General features: G+C 53.3%; 1 protein-coding gene across 6 annotated transcripts in view; it reads left to right on the top strand.

Moving 5' to 3' along the window:
• Window positions 1-12,088, top strand: part of GPSM1 (G protein signaling modulator 1) — a 72,167-nt gene that overhangs the window by 33,151 nt on the left and 26,928 nt on the right. The window contains exon 10 of one of the 6 annotated variants that reach the window (XM_083808050.1): window positions 7,077-8,192. The exons of the other annotated variants lie outside the window; for them this stretch is intronic. Within the exon in view, the coding sequence (XP_083664176.1) occupies window positions 7,077-7,393 (317 nt within the window). The 3' untranslated portion in view covers window positions 7,394-8,192. Of the gene's footprint in view, window positions 1-7,076; window positions 8,193-12,088 lie in introns of those variants that run through there. 6 annotated transcript variants of the gene reach the window in all.

The following is a 12,088-nucleotide window of genomic DNA, read 5'->3' as shown; positions in this document are numbered from 1 at the left end:
GAAATTAACCTTGGTGCTGCTGCTGCTCCTAGGCCAGAGAGAAGCGTGGAGGAAAGGAGCCGATGTGGGTGCCAGGTCCCACCGGCTGGGGAATGGGGGGTGCGGGAGGAAAACAGACTTTTGGTCCCTGAGCTGAACTCTGCAGGTGAGACTTGGTGAGGCAGAGCCTGCCTGCCTGTGGCCCGCGGGCTGCTCGCACCCCCCCGGCGATCCAGATGTGCCTGTGCTGTTAACGTCTGGAGCCAGGAGTGAGTTTTCTCTCTCCTGAGAGAGCCACGTTATTCCGTGTGTGGTCACGGAGAGCAGGCGAGGGCTGAGCTGGCTGGAGGTCGCAGTGGCCTCGTGAATCCGTGGTGCCCTTGCTCGCGTTCACGAGGTCGGGGCCGTTGTCGGCAGCAGCACAAAATGTTCTCTGAAGGAAAACCAACAAATAACCGGGGCTTGCTGTGTAGGAGAGGGATGCAGAGCAGGGCCCAGGACAGGGGCACAGAGCGTCGTGGCACGTTGCACACAGCTGGCTCTGGTGTGTGCATCCCGGGGGGAAAGGCGCTGTCCCTGTCACAGACCTGGAGAGAAGGTGGCTCTGCGGGGCAGCCTGCGGGAGGGGAGCCTGGCTCCCTTGGTTTCTCCCTAATTCTCATTCTGACTTCATCTCTGTCGTTCTGAACCCCAGTGGAGGATAAAAGAGGCCACTGACGTGTCTCCGAGCCCTTCAGAAGGGAGATCTATTTTATGGCTGCCAGGCACTTTGGTATCCTGCTGTGCACTTATTAAATGATTAGAAAAGCGTGATTATTTATATTATTAATAGCAGCAATTTACAGCAAGAGGAACATCTGCTTCTGTAATAGGAAGCAGGTGAGACAGTTGAGATTCAAGTTGACTTCTGAACCAGGCGTGCCTTTTGATGTCATGGGGAGAAGAGCTTTCAGATTTTTTCCCCTTCAGATTGTTTTCCGTGCTTAAGGTTGTAAAATGGCTGCATATTCATAAGGATGCTAAAAGCGTCGGATAGAGCAGGCGTGCTATCAGACACACGAATGTCACCAAGCAGGTAGAATGAAGCTTCACAGCAAATTTCGGTTCTGGGAAAATCCGTCCAGCTGGCTGAGAAACCCCGAGCCGTCAGACCGGGATGTCCTTCGCAGGTCTCTTGTTTCCAAGTCTTGGGCATTGTCCTCCACCCGGAGCCTGGGGGAGGAAGGAGTGTCTGGTGTTTTCCTCTGCTGCTTCGGCTTCCTCTTGCTGAGCTCTTTGTGATTTAATTAATATTCTGAGAGCAGTTGGAAGTCAGAAGACAAAGCTGGAGGCCAGGGAAGTGGGGCAGCGCTACAGAAGTCTTGTGAAAGCAACGACCTTGTGAAGAAATGCAAACAGGGAGAGCTTAAAGCAACAAACCAGAAGAAGCTGGAGAGGAGCTAAAACACAAAGCAAATAAACAGAGGTTGCGTCTGCTTCTCTGAGCACACGAATACACGGCCCTGCAAAGTGGTCTTGCCCTCTTTCACACGCTGCGAGTTAAGAACTGGGTACGGGTAGGCTCTTGCTGTTGGAGGGAAGGGAACTCGCCGCGCTCGTGAGGGATTTGTGTTGCAGTGGTCAAAGCAACCGTGAGCAGCGAGAAACGCTGCCTGGTGCTGGGGGTGCCCCGGGTGCACGCGGCCAGCTCTGCTAGCCCAGGGCTGAGGGTGCTGCCCTGCGCCGCCCTGCTCTGGGTCGGGCTGTCTGGGCTGAGGCTCCAGCCCCTGCTCAGCAGGGCGCGAGCCGTGCCTGGTGCTCCACGAGCAGTGGTGGATCGGGAGCGCTCGACCTGGCCTCGAAGCAGCCTGTGGCAGCGGCACCGAGGTGGGTGAGCTGAGGTTCTGTGTGCACAGCGCTGCCCTGCAGCGTTCCTCTCTTCAATTCCTCCTTGTCAGCTCTCCCCTCTGGAGGCTGGCACCGGCCGGGGGCTGCCTGCCAGCCGCAGGGAGCACAGGGAAGGGGCTCACCCGCTGCCAAAGGGATGGAGGTGTCGGGCACAAGGCAGAGAGCAGCCCTGGCCGGCCAGCTCAGCTGGATTTTCAGTGCTTCTCTAAAAGAAAAACCGATTCTGGGCTGCTTTTCTTTTACACTCAGCAGCGTGTCAGCCTCAGCTGTCACCCCTGATGGCAGCAGTAGTGTTAGGAGGTGCTGAGCAGCACCTCTCCTGGCAGCTGGGTGTAGGTGGGGAGGGATGCAGGTGTTCTGGAACGCGTTGGCACACATGTAGATGCTTTCAGAGCGTTGCGTGCTGGTTCCTGGCATGGTTTCCGTGCTGTTTGCAGTACACAGCCACCGCTGCCCAGCTGTGCTCAGCGAGCTCGGAGGGCAGGAAAGGACTCGGCTGCGAGCCTGACTTAGAATCGTAGAATATCCCCCCAGAATCATAGACTTCCCCCACTCTGCACAGCCTCTGCTGAAAAAGTGGGGTTACGAGGCTGCTCTGCTCGTCTGCGCTTGGCTTTCAGGAACCTGTGTGAGAGGCAGCCGTGCTTCAGGTGGTGGTAGTGGGGTGAGGAGGTGGGCAGTCCGGGTAGGCACAAAACCCGTCTCCTCCTGGGCAGCGATCAGCTCCGCGTGGCTTTCAGTGTGGGTCTTTGCATCCTCAGTGCAATTCTGAGCTTGCTTTCTTCACAAGAATCTTTGAACCCTGGGATAAATTAGGGGTAGAAGAAATCTGCTTTTATGTTTCCCAGCCTGTTTGTTTGCTTGCTTGCTTGCTTTAAATATCTTTGAAGTATCTGAGAAGTGTTTAGGGCTGCTGAAATATGCTCGGTTGACCAGCCCCTATTGACGCAAAGCGAGGAGGAGGCAGTGCTGCCAACCCGTACCAGCCTGAGCCTCGGGTGCTGTGCAGGGATGGTCCTTCTCTGTGGCTTGCTCAACCGTGCTGCGAGGGGCTGTGGTGGGTGACAGCCGAGGGACGTGGCCCTCTGAGACCTTCCGACAGGGGGACAGCGCGAGGCTGCGACTTCAGTGTCCGCAGACAAGGCTTAGCTGAGAGGTGCAGAAAGGCCGTGGGGGGACAGACAGAGACATCCTCGACATGGTGCGGCTCCTGAGAAAGCCTGAAGAGTGTAGAAGCTTTGGGGCGTGTGGGGAGGAAGGATTTTGAGGTTACGGTAGCTTCCCCAGCCGACCTCCAGGGGAAGGAGAGGGAAGGATGGGATGGCCCGCGGCTGGGGCAGCAGAAGGGATTTCTGGCAGGGCTGCTCGGAGCTACCCAGGCTCGGCTGATGGGAGCCGAGGGTCAGGCCTGAGCAGCAGCCCCTGGGTGCAGGGACCCCCGACCCTGCAGGCCTGCACTGAGCCGCCGTGGCCACGCTGAGAGGCGGCAGGGCTGGGGAGCACAAAATGCAGCGCGTGGGCAGCCTCTGCTCTGCAGCCGAGTACGGGGACACCTCGCTGGAGGCTTCAGCACGTAACCTGCCCTGCTTCTCACCGTTCAGATCAAGTAAGCGTAGCCACAGGAATTGTTTAATGTTAAGTATCTTCAACTGTATTTGATTCTCCTAAGAGCTGATGGGCTGCAGCTCAGCCTTTGTCCATCCCAAATAAAGGGATGAAAGCCCAGGGCCGAGCTGGTTAACTGCACCCTGCGTGTGCAGCTCTGATGGATGAGAAGTTCACTCAACAGAGTAGCTCTTGGCAGAGTGGAAGGCAGAATACAAGGTGGCCTGGAAGGGGTTTTTTTGTGCTCAAACAGATGCTCAGCAGAGCCCCAGCTGTGGGTTCAGATTTGTGCTTGGTATGCTCCTGGGCGATGAGCGTTGCCTCCCACTAAGGCACCTGCAGGAAGGTCTCCAAAATGACCTGAGAGCTGTGGTGGTCCTTGCCGTGATGGAGCAGGGCTGGAAGGATGAGAGGAATGCTGCTTGAATGGGACAGGGGCTTGTGGGAAGATTTAGGATATCTAAAGGATGGCTCTTTGTTATCTCTGAGTCTTCTCTAAACCTCTGAGTAACCTCTGCTGTTACAGCTGTTAAATCACTTCAGTAGCACTGATGAGGGGAGATGAACCTCTGAGTCATCTGGATTTAAATTGAGTTATTTAGCACTCAGCTCAGACTGCCCCAGCATTAGCTTTATGAAGTTTTAAAAATATTCTTCCCAAAGTTTTAGCAGTATTTAATTCTCTCCTCTCGCTTCGCCCTGTACACGAGCTACCTTCCCAGTGTCAATGTGAAGTGCAGCAAGACTTCCAGCTCACAGCAGACGAAATGCTTCGGGCCCGGAGGAGAGGATATTGTGCTGATGAAATTCAGGTGCCTGTTTTATCTCGGTGCCAGGGGAGATTGCAAGTGCTGGAAAGGAGGAATGAGGAAGAGGCTTGTTCGCAAATCCTTTGGCAGAGAAGATACAACGTGGCCTTTGGCAAAGCCATCCGTTAAATCAAGGAACCTCTTGTTGTGGGGAGAGCTAACTTCATGGAAAGGGTCAGTTCCTTACACAAACCCCTGCTCAGAGCTGGGAAGCCTGAAATCCCCTTTGGCTGCTGTTCCAGGCTCCTGCAGCCATCCCAGCTAGAATTACTTTTTATCCTTAAAGGTTTTTGTACGGGGGACTTGGTCTGCTTTGGCACTTCACTGGACACACTGCTCCACTTGGCAGCAGGGCTGGCCCCTTGCCTGACGGAGCCGGGCACTCAGACAACAGAGCTTTGCTTAGCAAAGAGACCTGGGGCTTGTAGGGACAATCGGAGCTCGTGAATTCAAAGGCCAGCGTGGCCAGCCACGTGCCAGTAGCTGGAAGGTGCCTGCCTGCTGCAAGCTGGTGACAGATTCACAGCAGCCTCCAGGAGGAGGGATCGAGTATGTTGCCCCCTCTCTATAGGATTTTGCTGTGGGTGTTTGATCCCCGCACGGCTCTGGCACGTGTTGTTCTTGCCCTCCCTGAGTCAGCCCGGAGGACACAGCTGCTCTGACTGGGCTTGTTTAGCTGCTTGATGGTGCCCGTGTTAATTACTGCGTGTCACTTCCTAGCTCAAACTGAGTGTCTTTTTGATCTCTGCTTGTTCAACACGAGCTTGTAACGGGAGATCAGAGGTCACGAAGCTCTGCTATATACTGGCAGAGAAAATCTCGCTCTTTTAGAAGAAGACCAGGTGTTCCTGCCAATCCTACCATGGCTGTTCTTGAATTAGCCCGAGGTTATGTGCCTCCTCCCAGCCTGCTCCACCCAGTTCAGTTTATCTCCCCGAAAATCCTTCTGTCCCCAGAACTATTAATCTGGTAAGCATTGCCTAGGGGAGGTCATGGTTCTGCAAGGCCTCCCCTGACACGGCTCCAAGCTTCCCACAAGGCTTGTATTTGACTTTGTCAGGTGGTGCATCATTGGGTGCGCTGTATGTTCTGTATCCTGCAAGTCCAAACCGAGATGCTTCATTCTTTGGCCTGAATTGCCAACACTTCATTTGCAAAAAGCCATATTCCAGCATTACTCAGAGAGAAAATGATGCCTGTTGCGGATGGGGAAAGGTGGGGAGGGGGACTGGAATCAGAGACGTGCCCAAAATCACAGCAATCAGTAATGGTTTGTAAGGCTTCAAGATGTAGGATAACCTTATGCTCAAAGAGCGCAGCTCTTCTGAGCTGCATTGGTTTTGCTCCTACTGGGGGAAGGAAACTCCTTTGTGTCATCTCTCTCCAAGGAGGACTTCTGCTCCAAGTCACACCTCGGCCACATGAATGAAGGCTCTCCTGGGATGTGGTCCGGAGTGTCTCCTTTCTCCCCCCTGAGAAGCCTCTGTGCCAGCCGCCCACCCTGGATGCAGTCAGCCCGATGTCCCGGGGCTCCTGGGTGCTGCTGACGTGCAATATTGCTGTGATATTGCTGGTACTTCCAGCCAGTTGTTCAGCTGTCAAACTGGATTCAGGAGGACGTGGAACTTGGGTGACACACGTAAAGCGTCTTCTGCCAAATCAAGCAGATGAGCATCTCAGCTCAGAAGTAACTTGTTTTTGTCACTGCATATTGTACGTGCATGTATATATTTAAAGGAACACTTTCACTATGGAAAAAAAAAAGCTACAACACTTTTGTTATTCTGGAGAAGGTTTTTGTAGTGCTCAGGATCTGTCTGGAAGGCTGATATTTGCTCAGCTGTGTGCTGGTCTGTGTGCCAACGAATACAGCACTTCGGAGCTAGTCAGAGCAAACACGCAGGAGCCCAGTCTTCCCAGCAGAAGAGGTTTCACTCCTGTCCTCTTGGCTTCCAGCTTTGATATGGGGGGCCGAGAATGCAGGACCTTGCGTGGGACCAAAGCATTTCTGAGGAAGTCTGACGTGACAGCGTGCTGGAAGCAACCTTCCTCCAGCTTTCCCTGCCACCCTGACCCTTAGCTATGGGTTGATTTTTGTCCTTTCCATGTGTGCTGTCCTTTCTGTTGCAAGCTGTACATGTTCATGGCTTTTGTCTGGACCATAGAGCCCAAAGAGCCCTCATTTAACTGCTAGGGAGGAAAAAGTTGTCTCAGCCATGTCAGGGTTCCCCTGGTCCTTTCCGCTCTAAGGGATGGGTGGGCAAACAGATGGTCCATCCCCTAGATCGATGCACAGCAGCTTGGTGCCAGCGTTTTATGGCTCAGTCGTTGTAAATAACTGATATTATTTGCTTTCTCTATTTAGAGAAAAGTATTGTTCTGTCCCAGTAACATCAACTGGGAAAACAAATGCCGGCATTTATCATGCGAGTGCTGGCAATAATAGAGGTCAAGTGGATTTATAGTGCCAGAACCCATTACATGTTTGAAGACTAATTAAAGCCCTAAATGAGCTGCTTGTCCTACTGGAGGCTTTTTTTATTTTTTTTTCTTTTCCTTGCTGCTGGTTTTTTTTCCTTTTCTTTTTGAAGAGCGCTTGCTGTAATAATGGAGCACCAGCTAAACAGAGATTTCCTGATTAGATGTCAGCAGTGAAAGATTTGAAATGCTCTGCGTGCATTGAGATCGCTGGACCATATCTCCACTGTTAGTTCGGAGCCTGGTAGGGTTTACAGACCTGTCTTCCTCCCCAAACAACTGCCTGGCTGGTCTAATTTAATCCTATTTAATATTTAGAGCGGTCTGCCACGGTCAAGGTTCTGAAATGCCGGGGTGCATACAAAGGGAGGAAGGCAACGTCCTGGGCTGGTGAAATCTGCCCCAAGGAGAAGCCGATATCTCAGTTGATACAGGTGTGGAAGGAAATGACCTTTCCAAGAAAATACAGCAACTGCCCCTGCCAAGATTTGTTGTGTTCTTTATTGTGCAAAGCCTGGGCTCTGCGGGGTATCTCCTACCCCCCCAGCTGCCCTAGGGGCACGTCACCGACCTGCGACATGCGCTGCTCGGCCGGGAGAGCTGCAGGGAGACGGGGGATGACACTGGCCGTGTAACCTTTCCCTGTGGTTTCTGTGGAGTTCGCTATCAGGTTTAATTCTGCTCCTTGTGGTGCAGCCACCCCAGAGGGACATGGTGCCATCCGGGCCCCCACGTAGAACCGCCCCTCGATCTGCATCGGGGAGCTTGCTCCATCTCAGCCAGGGATGCGGCAGGCAGCTCTCCAAGCTGGAGATGGGGGAGAGCCTAGGAGTCATCAAAGCACACGTCAAGTTGATGAGAGCTGCTGGCAGGGCTCCCTGAGTCGCTGCTACACATGTTGTGCTCAATCTCGTCAGCTCTGAGCTCTCGGGAGTGCTAGCTGGAGCTGGAGACTGTCCATGCAGGAACAAAGCTGCCCACGCTGTCTGCCCAGCTTTACCCTACTGCAGAGTTACGCGGGGTCACCCATCGCTGTCCTGTAGGAGCATGGAGCAGTGGGAGGAAGCGTAGCGGTCCCCCCGTGTCTCATTGCCCCACCTGGCTGCAAGCAGGGGGAGCTTTGTGCTGAGCAGGCACTGCCAGGGGTGCGTGGCTTTTTAAGCAGAGGCCTGGTGTGGTCTTTCCCCTAAATATGCTGAAAAAAAAAAACAGAAACCCTGAAAAGCAGAGTGTTGCCCTACACTTAATCAGCTTGAGAAGCCCAAGGACAGCAGGAGCGTGCGCTGTCAAACTTCTGGCTGTGAAGAAAAGATTGTGGATAAAGTTTCTCGTATCTGTGTCATCACAGGTAGCACACGGCTGTGGGGAGGGACTGTCCCCATCTCTGCAGGGAGATGGAGGAAAAAAGCAGCATCTGGATGGGTGTATGGCGGGGATGTATTGGGTGAGTGTCCCAAGGACAGAAGACTGGAGAGTATTTGTGACGGGGGGGGATACGAGGGGGCTAGGAGAAGGAAGGATGTCACAGCTACATGCAGGCAAGCACACGAGCATCTCCCCTGCTCTGCCCCAGTAAAATCCCACACGCACCACGAGAGTTCGTTGCTTCCTTCCAGGTAGGGAGGTGACGGATTTTCAAGTTTTAAAACACGGGAATGTGAAAACCGTTAAACGCCCCAGGAACCAAGCTGCAAAAGCAAAAAGTAAAAAAAAACAAACAGAAACCCCTCCTTGGTTCGTGGGGGTGTTGAGAGCATTGGGGGGTGGGTGGGGGGAGATTTTGGAAAAAAAAAAAAAATTTAAACAGAAACAACAACCCTGAGCCTGAGCACTGAGAAGAACAACATCCGAGGAGCTCCAGGAAAACAAGCCATGAATGCGGGCAGTCAGCAGCGGCGCTCAGCTGATGTTCACAAGAAGGTTTCGACTCGCTGTGTTAGAGACCTCAGCAAACCTTGAAGACAGAGAGAGCATTTAGAAATGCCCCTGAGGTTTTCCGTTGCTCTGCAGTAGGCTTGGTAAACATGCCAATAAATACCGGAGAGAGAAGAAAAGCCCTTACAGAGGAACAGACACTGGTTTTCAGCCGCTCAATCTTCTGCCTCCACGGCGGCTGCTGTCGGTCGGCGCTGGGGAGAAAGGGGCAGCGTGGATCCGAGCGCTGGGGCTGCAGGAATTGCTGGGAGAATCGCTTCTGAGGAGGATCTGAGCACACCTGGAAGTTACGTTCGGAGCTGTCAGAGGGAATGTCCCGCTGGAAGGCAGCAAGCTAGCGGGACTCGTCGCATCGCGGCGTGCCTGTGAGTACGGGAACCTCTCCGCTCTGTGGCAGGATGAGCGCGTGCGGGCTCCTGAGCGGGTCTGCCAGGGGAAAAAAGGGGAGAAACTTTTCTGCGAGCGTGGTGGGAGCTGCTGCCTGCTTCCGTCCAGCTTATGATAACCCTGGCTGTAGGTAGCATCTCAATTCTTCTAGCTGCTGGCGCTGCTTGGTCTGCTTGTGGGACAGCTCGGTGCGAGCGAGAGCAGAACCGGGCGCTTCGAGGCTGGCGACTGGCCCCGGTGCTGGTCGTGTTTTCTTCAGGAGGAAAACAGCCGAGCTGGCCTGTTGGGAAGTTGAATGTGTAATTCCTAACTTCTTCCTCTCTTAGCTCAACCGAATGCGAAGTCTGCGCGGTAACAGCGGAACACCAGCACCAAAACAACGGAAAAAGACAAACGGTTCCGCGTGCCCTAATTGCTGGGGTCGTCTCGGCTGACGACGTTTATTAAATTAACAGAGAGGAAGGCAGGCTTTCGCAGAGCAGAGATTAATGGTTTCTGGCCAGGGGTTTAATGCTACTGCAAATGTACAAAAGCACCTGAGGATGGAGGTGTGTAATTAGCGACTCTTTAGCCTGTTGGAAACGCTGTGTGTTTATCTAATCAGACGCACTTTGCTTCTTCCTCGCTTTCCTGGAAGTGGCCGTTAAAAGCTGCCGTGACGCACGCTCGCTTCCAGATGCCGCTCTCACCTCTCGGGCATCGCTTTGAAACCCAAACGCGTGATCTGGTTAAGTGTTTGTGGGTGTCTTTTATCGCGGGCTCTCCTTGCTTCTGCCCTTGCCGAGCTCCTGCCGGCCGACGTGGCAGCTCCGGGAGGGCTCTGCTCGGTCTTTGCTCATGTGGCACCGTGGGGGGAGACCCCGCAGAGCTGCCTCCTTCTTGCTGGTGCCCCCAGGGGCTGGTGGGAGCACGGTGGAGCGACGGGAGCCGGGTGTGAGGTGTCTTTGAGGACCTCGGCTTTCTTTAGGAGCTCTGGGTCCTCCCAGAGGGAGCCAGGGCGGGCTGCGCCGACCCACTGAGAGCTGTGCGGCCGTCTCCATGCTGTGGTGGAGAGGGCTTGGGCTCCATCGTTTCAGCTGTCTTTGTGGTGCACATCCAGCCTGTGATAACGTGTTCAGATAGCAAAGAACCGCGTCGTGTCACCGGTATCCAGCGGCATGGGTCTTTCCCATCCTCCTCAGAGTCGCTCCTTATGATACCTTAGCAAAGACAAAATAGCGTAGTTAAGACTTCTTAGTAAAAATAAGCAAGGATAAATGAAAACGGTAACGTCAGGAGTTCTGCCTGCTGTATCGAGGGCAGCAAAGTCCTTTTTTCCTGCCCGAACCAACGGGAGAACAGCCCCGAGTCTGAGCCCGAGCCAATGTCAGCAGCAATCGCCGAGCTTCCGGGATCGAATCCGGGTTTTACCGAGCTGCTGCCAAGGCAGCGATGGCTCTGCAGGGTGCAAGAGGGTAAAGCTTGGTGCAGACGGCAGCGGCGTGTCACTGCGTGTTCTTCTTGCTCTCTGACTTTGCTGTGTGTTCAATATCCATCCTCCACCTATTCACCACCTCCTCCAGTACCTTCTTAACTCAAAGCCTGCTGCCGAAGTCACCTTCAAACGAAGCTGATGCTAACGTGCTTTTCGGAGAGACAGAAAACGCGCATAAACGTTTTGCTGCTTTGGCTGTCGTGGCTGCAAGAAGTAAATCACGTTGGGGTAGTAAGGAAGTCGTGAGGGGCAGTGGAGTTGCCTTTAGGTCATTCGTAACTAAGCTGTGGTACGGATGCGAAGCCCCAGATGATCTGAGCTTGTCCTCGTATCTCACGATGCTGAGCGAGGGGGGAATTTTGTCTTTGGAGGTGCTGCAGCTGAGAAATGCCCGTGGTTGCACCTGGAGTTACAGCAGAGCTGGGTGCGTGTTAATGCAGGAATCTGCTACCTGGTGGCTTCTCCATTTAATCACTGCCTTCTGTTTGCGGTCAGTCCCGAATTGGTTTGTCAGTTTTGGGCCTTCTCTCGTTAAGTTTGTCTGGTGAGCAGCTCGGTGGCACCCTGGGCTGGAACAGGGTCTGTGGGGGCTGCCGTAGGATATCGGAGCTGGTGGATGTTGGTGGGAAGCTGGGGAATCTTTCAGCTTGGTGAGCTTGCTGCTGCAGGAACCACACAGAGTTTAGTGGTTTCCGTTCTCAGGGCTTTGCACGAGGATGGTTTTCAAAAAAAAACTTCAGGAAAGGGCAGGAAAAGGGAGCAGGAAGGGGAAAGGGCAGAAGTTTTCCTGGATGTGTTAGAGGCACCCCAGGGCCATTTGGTAAAAACCGCGTGTGCCGGTGAGCAAGGCGAGAGCAGCTGGGAGAAGGTTGGAGGGAGATGTGCAGGTAGAGAGAGTGTGCAAAACAGAAGTCAGAAGCTGAACTGTTTTTCACCTTCTCTGTTATTGTTATAATACAGTATTTAAATTAATTTTATTAAATCTCAAATATCTTAATGGTTGCCAAATTTTATGTTTTGTCTGTCAGCTTCAGGGCAAGGTTTCTCTCTCCTTGAGGCTGGGCCTGTGATAACTTGAAAATATTTGCTCTTTCACTTAGTTTTCCAGCCCTCGTGACTGCAGAGCAAAGCTTTAAGATATGTCCCAGACGCATTCTTTAAGTTGAAAACATGGAGATAAAGCAACAAACCCACAGATGTATTAAACTGTATTTTTGTTATGATTTTTCTCAGTGCCAGTCCCCTGACCTTCCTTGTTTAGGGTCGGGCTCATAGTTCTGGAATTTCGGAGACCTCAGCTGAGATCCGGGGTCATGGTGTGCCCCCGCTACTGGTTCGAAATCAAAAGCTTTGTGCAGCCCTCGCTGTTACTGACTGTGCTGTGACAGTGCTTTGAAAAAGACCCAAAACAATAGAGAAAAAACAGATCTGAATCTCAAGGACAGCACAGCTGCAACATCCCGTCCGCTTGGCTTTGCAGCTAACAGTAGCTGAGGGTCCTGCCACGCTGCGAATTTGGTCTGCGTGACATCGG

This window comes from Anser anser (genome assembly GCF_964211835.1).
Source record: "Anser anser genome assembly, chromosome: 21".
In the NCBI taxonomy this organism is placed as follows: domain Eukaryota; kingdom Metazoa; phylum Chordata; class Aves; order Anseriformes; family Anatidae; genus Anser; species Anser anser.
Note: the sequence above shows the minus strand (reverse complement) of the source record. Positions and strands in the feature narration are given on the sequence as shown.